The sequence below is a fragment of the Corythoichthys intestinalis genome, chromosome 7 (genome assembly GCF_030265065.1).
Source record: "Corythoichthys intestinalis isolate RoL2023-P3 chromosome 7, ASM3026506v1, whole genome shotgun sequence".
In the NCBI taxonomy this organism is placed as follows: Eukaryota; Metazoa; Chordata; class Actinopteri; order Syngnathiformes; family Syngnathidae; genus Corythoichthys; species Corythoichthys intestinalis.
Window position 1 is genome coordinate 59629799 of NC_080401.1, and position 10137 is coordinate 59639935.

Below are 10137 nucleotides of genomic sequence, written 5' to 3' on the forward strand. Positions count from 1 at the left end.
TTATATTCAATCATTGTGACATAGTTGAATTAATACTGCTGATAGTCAATTACAGTATCTCCAAATTGTTGAGCCTATCACAGTTAATAATCAATTACTGTAATAATATGGCCTATATAGGATCGTGGAGAATCGGCAACACACACACAAGACACTAACACTTCTCTGCGTTAAACAAGCGGCACATTTTATTTAACCCACAGAATAGAAGTATATCAAACAACAATACAATGTATAATCGCTGTAAGCCAAAACCAAAGCTTAATTACCGTGTGCTGGAAGGACGGAGAGCCGGGGCGTCCTCGGTAAAAGTAGCGAAGATACCAAACCAAGACTGGGCGTCGTCGCGAAGACCCGCAGCTGACTCTGACTCTACCTGCCTCCGTCGCTTCTTTATAACAAGTACCGCGCCTCGTAACTTCCCCTCCCGTTCGAGTTTCACACGGCGAGAATAATTGGATCTCCCTTAGATGTTTCGCACGGCCTTCAGCCTTCGAGAATCCTTACTCCCTTTTTAGTATGAGCCACCTGGATGTGGTGACCTTACTCCCTTCTTTTGATTTAGTGGTCAGGCTGTACCTTGCAGCTTGATAAGGTTGAGAATAACACATTCCTTTTGCATGGACGAGAAACATGTTATATTCACTATTTTGCGAAGTCAGCTTGATAGGTTGAAAACAACACATTCCAATATTCCCCTTCAACCTCCATGCCATCCGTGGAATAAAATCAATAATAAATATCAGTGGAAACGGATTATGCTGCACAAGCACTTTATTATGCTTGTTGTCTGATGTTGGTAGATTGTTTTCTTCTTGGAGCTGAAATGCATGTGTGGCAGCTTAGCATTTATTATTATTTTTTATTTTTTTACATAGTGTTTTGACGGTTGCTGTCATATTTTCAGAATCAAAGCACCGTGTACCGGAACTTCATTCCGGCCCTGAATCTTATACCGGAACTGCGTTCCTGACCGTTCTGGCCCACTTTCACCCCTGGTGAGGGCTCCCGCTCCATTTCTCGCTGCATTTTTGAGACATAGAAAATAGCTAATACAGTACAACGGTATGACGGAAAATTTGAGTGGTTTTGAAACGTCAACGTTTTAATACCACAGTAAACCTTGATACCGGTAACCGGCACATGTCTAAATGGAACATCCCACTATGTTCTCTTTATAGGTGCTCTTCTGAAATATATTAATTCCACCTCTGTACATCTTTTACAGCCACCTTTTCCATCAAGTCCAAGCCCGCCAAGTCCACTACCTTCCCACAAACAAACTGCAAGTGGAGAAAGAACTACCGTGTGAGTTAACTATACTTGAGTCTGAGTTTGCCTGATCATTTTGATGTTTTTTCCACAAAGGAGATTAAGGAATTTAATGAATAAGAATGCAATGATGTCAGCAGGTGGTGAAAAACCCTCGGACAGAACGCCACAACCGGCGAAAATGAAAGCAGAGCGCAATGTGGCTCGACGCGGAGGCCGTGGTCATTACGAAATGGACTCAAAACGGCACAAGCTGCCGAAGATAATTGCGCTGTCGGCCTTTTTGCTAGCGCAAATGGGCGGCGCCGCGCCTAGTAAGTGCACTTTTTCTTCTGACCATCCTCACATCGGAACACGCTTTGCCAGCAACAAACTGGTCTTGGACCACTCGCAGATCATAAGGAAAAATTAAGCGGTTTTGCAAGTCCATGATGATCGGAGCAAATGTCGTCTTCAAAATATTTTTGAAAGTTTTGCAGTCAAATCGGCGGAGGTGGCAAGAATAGCCAAACTTGTACTCAAGGAAGAGTCGTTTGGGAAAAAAAAAAAAAAAAAAAAAACGACTCAAAAAGACATCGTCAGAAAAAAAATCACTCAAGCAAAATGGTGTCTTTTTTTCTCAGCACAACATCCATCTAAAAGAACTGTTATTTATACAACCCTAACCATTACTGATTCTGAATAAGGCTAAAAATGACACCCAAAAAATTATTGAAATCCGACTGTTTCCAAAGAGCATGAGGGCCCTCCAGTGGTTAAAATATTTTCTACCATGAAAGGATAATGATCGCCACAGTTCACCAAATAATTTACACACGTGAAAGAAGCGTTACTTTAAAGCAAAGTGACTCGAGTAAAAGTCGTCATCACAACAACAACAACAACAAAAATTAAAGTATTCCATCAAAAGAATACTCATTACTCAAGTCATGCGTAACTGCTTATAATGTCAATTTTAAAAATAAAAGCAATGGTACAGTGATTCCTCCTTTTTCGCTTCAACACAAAAAATAGAAAATGCGCGAAGTAGAGGTGGAGTCTATTTACATTAAAAAAAAAATATATATATATATATGTATTTTTTGGGGTGTGTTCAATGTATTAATTTAGATTTAATAGCATTGGCAAGAAATACATATAAGACATGTTTTTTTCCCCAAAGTATAATTAAAAAACAAAACAAAAATAAAAAACCTTTTATGTATATGAATATTTTAATAAATGTTTTTTAAGCAATGCAAATCTAATAATTATGATATAGATATATACCGTATTGGCCCGAATATAAGACTGTATTTTACATTGAAATGAGTGAAAAAGTGGGGGTCGTCTTATATTCGCGGTCTAGACGTTATACTCATTCACGACGCTAGAAGGCGCCAGATATCACTGTAGCGATGTTCTGTCATGACAGATGTCAGCTACTAAGCTAACTTTAACCAGTTTGCATTATTTTATCGCAATGTCTTTCCTTATTCAGATTTTTTTCAAAACTACAGTTACAGTTAGACTTCACTTTAATGCAGTTATTGCAATTTTGTTGTTTTATCACAATAGATTGGTTTATTTACATTTCAAAAACCAGAAGCCATTCATTTACCAATGTGATTGCACTTTAGTTTACATATTTAAATGTTCAGATATTAAGATTTAAATGAGACAAAATAATATGCTTTTTCTCTCAAATAAACTGTTATAATCATTTGTTTCAGATGTACTGTAATTATTTTCTGTATAAAAATTAATTTGGTGTTCAAAAAATCTTTTTTCAAAATTGAGTCTTAAAAAGAGGGGGGCGTCTTATAATCAGGGCCGTCTTATATTCGGGCCAACACGGAATATAAAAGAAAACAATGATTTGTACATGTATACATACATATATTGTAACATTTTTGAATAAAAGTTTTTTTGTTAGTTTAATTGAAAAAAAACTGTGATGGACTGAGAGCTCGAAGTTTGATGCGCGAAGTAGCGAGGGATAACCGTATATCTATATTAATATTATGACTTTAGTTTGAAAAATTGACAAGATGGCAAATTTCTCAAAAGGTGTTGTCATTTAAATAACGTAAAAAAACAACTGTTTTTCTTGTAATATGAAATAATTACGTTGTATCGTGACTTTAAACCAGGGGTGGAAGTGGGCGGGAACGGTCAGGAACGCAGTTCCGGTATAAGATTCAGAGCCGGAACGCTGTTCCCGTATAAGGTGCTATGATTCCGAAAATATGACGGCAACTGTCAAAACGCTATGTAAAGGGAAAAAAAAATAAAATAAAAAGCTGCCACACATGCATTTCATCTCCAGGAAGAAAACAATCTACCAACATCAGATTTACATACACAAGTGTTAACAACAAGCATAATAAAGTGCTTTTGTAGCGTAATCCGTTTCCACCGATATTTATTGATTTTATTCCACGGACGGCATGGAAGTTTACCCAGCTGCTGCAGTTATCCGAGTCTGACAATGACGAGTCACGTCAATGTGCAAATGCACGCAGCAAGCAAAACGCCTGGGCTCATTTATCCGTTCAATTGGCTGACATATTGACATGTGATCACCGGAGATAGTTAGCTCTGATTGGTTCAAAGGTGCATCTTTTCTGAAACAGCAAAAACAAAAAAAAACAAACAAAAAAAAAAGGGGCAATGCAACAGAAAGTGGATCAAATCTTTAAGAGCAAGAAAGAGTTAAAGTGGCTTATTTATCATATTTATTTATTTATTTATTGCTCTGATGGGGATGTTCAGAACATCTTAGCTGTCAATGTGCACTTTGGAATTATATTTGTTCATTTATGTTAGGCTACTTATTCATTTCCTTCTGATTTAAAAAAGTAATGTTTGCGCGATCTTCAAAATATATTCAATTTCACTCTGCAAAATATGTCATTTGTAGTTATTTTTCTGAATGTATGTTACTTATATCTTTATTATTAAAAAACAACAAAAAATGTTTACATTACCTTCAATTTTAATATACATCCTATGTCCTTAAGTAGTTAAAATTGAGATTTGGCGTTCAGTATGTGAGAAAAGGAGGGAAAATAAAAATTAGGAGATGGAGGTTGGGGTTATAGCTTTTATTTTGCAAATCGTTGAAAAAAAAAAATACAATTTTGAATGAAAATCAGTTTTTGTATGTGTTATAGAAATAACTGACCAAAAACAGTTTTTTTTGCATTTCAGTAGTTTTGACCCCCCCCCTCCAAAAAAAAAAAAAAAAAAAAATTCTGGCTCCGTGGCGACCCTCACGCCAGGGAGTTCCGGCAAGCCACTTTCACCCCTGCTTTAAACTCCTATTACGACTTTTCTTGTAATGTTACATTGTATTGCAACACTGATGACATTACATCATGGCTTATTTCTTGTATTATTGCAATGTTTTTTCTGATAATTTCACAACTTGAGTTGTTCAATATTCAACACAGTAGTTATACTAATTGACCATTAGATGTCTTCTAATGAAGATGTTTGGGATTAGTTATGTGAACAGACCTTTTGCATTCATATTGCAAAGATAAATAATGAATTATAAACTCATGACATATAACTATTGGGTTGCCAGAAAGAAATATTCACCAAGAAAAGTAATTAAATACCAAAATCTCTGCAAAAGCCCAGCAAATTGCATTTTGGGAATGGCTTGTCCTATGATTGCCTGCCTTTATTTGTAATGCTTTGGTCGCCGCCTAGTGGCTCTTTGGGGTAACTACTGTGACGGTGTTTTCAATGTGAATGATTCCTTTTGATAAATGACGGACATTTTGGCTCATTTCAATTGGTTACTGATATGGGACATTTATTTTCTCTTACTTCAGTTGAAGTTGTTCTCTCAGAATGTTTATTTTATTAGGAAAACCTTGAAGTTGCTACATTTATCATTTATTAAAGCGTCCAGTGGTGCATCACAATACAATTAGCAAGAACGTGTTAATTGCAGGAACGCATATATCGGATTTTTGGAGGTGGATAATATCAGGTTATCGGTTAAAAAGTCATTATCGGACAACTGTTTGTGTGTCACTAATAGTTCGTCCGTCTAACGTGTTTTCTCTTTCAGTGATCCACTCGCTCAAGTACATCAAGACTAGGTCGTTTGGAATTCCAAACTTTCCAGAGTATTTGAGTACGGGCTACGTTGACGGCGTTCAGATTTCACACTACGACAGCGAGAGCAGGAAATGTGTAGCCAAACAGGAGTGGATGAAGAACATCACAGCCAAAGAGCCACGCTACTGGGAGAGGCAGACACGTATCAATATTGATAATCAGGCGAGAGACGAAGTCAGCATTCTTAATCTTCAAGAGCGCTTCAACCAAACGGGAGGTTGGTGGCCGTTACAATTTGGAGCATTTCATCCCCTCCGAGGTGTTGGCTTATTGACTCTGTGCCTTACTTTCAGGTCTTAACATGATCCAGCGTATGGTTGGCTGCCAATGGGACAATGAGACCGACCAGGTCGATGGTTGGTATCACATCAGTTACAACGGGGAAGACTTTCTGTCATTTGATTTGAACGGATCGAGATGGAACGCCATCCAATCGCAAGCTATTATCACCAAAAACAAGTGGGACGAAGTGGAAGGCTATAATGAAGACTTAAAGTATTACATGACTGAGCATTGTCCTTCATACTTGAAGAAATACGTGAGCTTTGGGAGTGACGTCCTGATGAGAACAGGTAACGTACAGCCTGTCTCTCACACATTGTCCATGAAATGGTCCCTCCATCTTTTTTTTTTCCCCCTCATGATTACTTTTTCCTCTCTTTTCATTCTCCATTTTCCCCCTAAACAGCTCCTCTTCAATGTCCTCCCTAATTTCTTCTCACACCTTCTGTCTTGCACATTTCATATTTGACATACATATATTTTTTTTTCTGTTTCTTCTTGCCCCCCATGTTAGTGATTTTTTTCTTTCATGAAAACAACCCAAAATGAACAGGAAGTGTCTCAAAATACACTGGAAGAGACCCAAAATTGATGGTGACCAATGAGCAGGAAGTAACCGCACAGCATTAACACCAGGAAAGCTCCCGGACCAGATGGCATGCCGGGCCGGGTGCTCAAAGAGTGTGCTGCAGAGCTCACTGACGTCTTCACCTCCATCGACAACACCTCGCTGTCCACCTCCTGGGTCCCAGCCCGCTTCAAAGCTGCCACAAATGTCCCGCTCCCCAAACAGTCCAAGGTCACAGGCTTGAACGACGACAGGCCCGCAGCTCTCACCCCCATCCCTGCCAAATGCATGGAAAGACTGGTCATCAGCTACATCAAGGCTGCTAAACCAACATCACTTGATCCATACCAGTTTGCTTGAAGGGAAAATCGCTCAACAGAGGACGCCATCCCTACAGTGCTCCACGCACTCCTGTAGCATCTGGATCTTAAAAATACCTACGCACGCCTCCTGTTTGTGGACTACAGTTTGGCCTGTAAACTACTGCTGTTGTTGTGGGGTCATGGGGATGATTATCATTTTTAATTTTGCATTTCCCACTGTGGGGGTTAGGGGTGGCATGAATGGATATGTAAATTTATTATTTATATATTTATTTACGGTGGGGACTGGGGGACACTTTACCTTTATCTTGCTCCAATCTGAATTTGTTGTTATCCTGACAATGACAAATAAACTCTGAATCTGAATCCAAGACCAACAAACATTGACCTGAATTCAACAGGAAATGACGTGGAAATTGTCAGGGACGCGGGCAGGCAGACAGGTTGTGTGGACCCAATTGCAGGGAAACAAAAAGCGACAAGGCAGTTGGCGGTGAACTCAAAAAACTTTTTAATGATATCTAACAAAAACACAAAGTACAACCAAAAGCACTGGGGATCAAAAGGGCATGATTCAAACAAAACTTACTTAAATCGGAGGGACTGATACACGAGGGCTTGGACAGGGCTTGACTCAGACATTGACGAGCATATGGGCATTGACAATGATGCAACAAGGAATGAAAAGAAACTGGGAGCTTATATACACACACGCAGACAAAGGGTAATGAGACAACGAGGAACAGGTGAGCACAGGAGGATGCAAGTTCAGAGATGAACTAGGACAAGGTGAAAGGTGAAGGTGAAATTAATAAGCAATCACGGGGACACACTAGAAGGAAACCAAAACAAAACCTAACAGAAATGCAGTAAAACCTACAGAAATTGACCTGAAATCAACAGGATTTAGGATTTGACTTGAAAATGCTTCAAATTCAACAAGATGCGACCAATGAACTGCAAGTGACCTGGAAATGCCTCAAAACCAACAGAAAGTGACCCAGAAATGTACAGAAATCAGCCTGAAACTCAACAGAAAGTGACCTGGAAATGCCTCAAAATTAACAGGAAGAGAGCCGGAATGCACAAAGACAAAACAGAAATTGACCTGAAATCAACCGGAGATGATGCCCAAGATATGCCCCAATGTCTACATTGCATTACCAATGAACAGAAAGTGACCCGGAAATGTACTAAGACCAACAGGAAATGACTATAAAGGAAGTGAGTTGAACCTTCATCAACTGTCTAGCGCTGTCAAAGGCGGCTGATGAGTTTATAAAATGCATCAATAAAAATCCCCCAGAATGAACAGGAAATCAGCAAAAATGTCATTGTCCTGTCTCCCGGCAGAGCTGCCGCGGGTGTCCCTGCTGCAGAAGACGGCGGGGTCGCCGGTGACCTGCCACGCCACCGGTTTCTACCCCAGGGCGGCCGTCCTCTTCTGGAAGAAGGACGGCGAGCGGCTCTACGAGGACGCGGCGATGGACGAGACCCTCCCCAACCACGACGGGACCTTCCAGACCAGCGCTCGCCTCCTCACGCCGGACGAGCGCGCTCGCTACGAGTGCGTCTTCCATTTGGACGGCGTCCGGGAGGACGTCATCACCCCGCTGGACTTTACCAAGGTGCTGAGCAACGAGCGCATAGAAGGTGAGACCCTCACTTCAGTCCTCATCCTATGCGTACGTCCTCACGTTTGATTTTGTTGTCAAGAGCGAGAAAGGAGGAACACGGCGATGGCCATCGCCATCCCCTCGGTCCTCATCGCTCTGGCCGCCGCTGTCGCTATCGCCGTTGCCATCTTTTTCGTCAAGCGCAAACGAGGTAAAGGACCTCTGCTCAGCGATTTTCACGTCAACCGTCACTGAGACTACCCTCTTTTCGTTACAGCCAAATACGGTCCAGTTCGTAAGTAAAATTTTCCAATTCACTTCCTGTTCATTGGTCTTTTTGGGCCACTTCCTATGCATTCTGGGGTAGCTTGACAGACAGAGACACAGAAAGAGCTTTAATAGTCACTGACACACAGACATGACAACGAAATTACGTTCAATGAGTGAGCATCGGGCCGCTGCAGATGAACCGCGCCGGCAGCTATCTCTTCTTCGGAAATGATAGAGCAGTTGCAGGCAGGCAAGTTACAGTGAACACACATATATCATACAACATAGCAGGGATATGACACACGCACAGGTCACGAGCAGGAATTTTTTTATACGACGATAAGGAACTTCCCAGTCGTGGCTGGTAGGATGGGCAGTGATTCTTTGAAAAGACGAGAGCGGATTGGAGGGTGGTTGGAATGTGTTTGTATATGAGTATTTGTGTTAGCTTTGAAAGAATTCACCCCCCCGGCCAAGCCGCCGGAACAGCGACAGCTGAACCAAATGGCGTTCCGCTGGCGCAGCCCCAGCAACTCGACCGGGAGGGGCCAGTCCCGCGCAGTCACTCCCGTGCTAACCTTTTGTACCGACTCCATTCTGAACGGTTTAAAGAAAGCACACCGAAATCAGGTTGACAATTTATTGGTCGACAGTGGTCAAAAACAAGGCAAAAACAGATGACGGAGAGGCAATGTTAGATCCAAGGTTCGCATAACAGCGGATACATTGGAATGTCCCCGAGAAGCGACAGTTGTTACCTAAATGTTCAGTCTTTTGAAAGCTCTCGCAGAGCGGGCCGTGGGCAGGAAGAAGGGTGTGTGTGGTATTATTGTCTTTTGTGGATTGGACAGGAGGATTTGGGAGTTACTGTTGTCTGGGCAACGAGGATGTGGATTCTGCCACTTCAGGATATCGGGCGTTCTCCGATGATACTTGTTTGAGGACAGAACGCCCTGCTCTTTGTCCTGGAGTGCCCGGGAGAACTGATTGCGAGGGTTGGTGCGTCAATCTTGCTCGTGACGCATGCGCTGGGCTTCTGTGATAAGATGGCGTTGTGTATCTATTGTGCTTCTTTTCATTAAACTATTGTATAAGTGCTATTTACTTTATATAAGGTGTGTTCGAGTAATACAAACAGTCCTACAATAAATATGTGAAACCATACTATTCCCTGATTGATTATATTAAGTGTTAGAGTAATGCAAACAGTTATATGGTGTGTGCGAGAAAGTTAGCTATTCCCTTCAGCAGGCAGACAAGAGTCACAGGACCCTGCGACCATCCTTGGGAGGAGAGATCAAGGGCGTCAGATAAGGACCATCTGCGTGGCTCTCCCAGGAGGAGGAAAAGGGGGGCACAGGGGAGTCAGATAGGGAGATATTAAGCCCAATCGGAACTTAGAATGTCCCAAAAAAGTGCAGTTGTCCTCAGTCAGTTGCGCGCATCAAATCAAAGGGCAGATCTCAGTTCCAGCAAACAGTCGCAGTTTGTCTTGACCATTTCGCCAGTTGGAATGCGATGTTCTCCATACATCTCCATCCCTCCCCGGACTGAGCCGTGCAAGCGCGGACTAATGTTCCAATGTTCCTGTCCTCATCAAGGCGTAGTCCGGATTGCAGGTCTCCCAAGTCCCTACCAACATTAGCAGTCCGACGAGACAGCTCTGTCAGCTGGTTCCCGATTAAATCCT

The 10137-nt window shown here is 41.7% G+C and overlaps 1 protein-coding gene across 1 annotated transcript; it reads left to right on the plus strand.

Moving 5' to 3' along the window:
- The first annotated feature begins 1402 nt into the window (after positions 1 to 1402).
- LOC130918406 (class I histocompatibility antigen, F10 alpha chain-like) lies at positions 1403 to 8301 on the plus strand. Its single transcript, XM_057840087.1, has 5 exons — positions 1403 to 1586; positions 5177 to 5257; positions 5339 to 5605; positions 5682 to 5960; positions 7915 to 8301. Exons 1-5 carry the CDS (start codon positions 1403 to 1405, stop codon positions 8262 to 8264), a joined length of 1161 nt encoding a protein of 386 aa, XP_057696070.1. The 3' UTR covers positions 8265 to 8301.
- The last annotated feature ends 1836 nt before the right edge of the window (positions 8302 to 10137 follow it).

Coding starts and splice junctions, on each gene's coding strand:
- LOC130918406 (XM_057840087.1), top strand. CDS start 1,403: ATGTCAGCAGGTGGTGAAAAACCCTCGGACAGAACGCCACAACCGGCG. Junction 5,606..5,681: donor GCGCTTCAACCAAACGGGAG/GTTGGTGGCCGT, acceptor CCTTACTTTCAG/GTCTTAACATGATCCAGCGT. Junction 5,961..7,914: donor TGACGTCCTGATGAGAACAG/GTAACGTACAGC, acceptor GTCTCCCGGCAG/AGCTGCCGCGGGTGTCCCTG.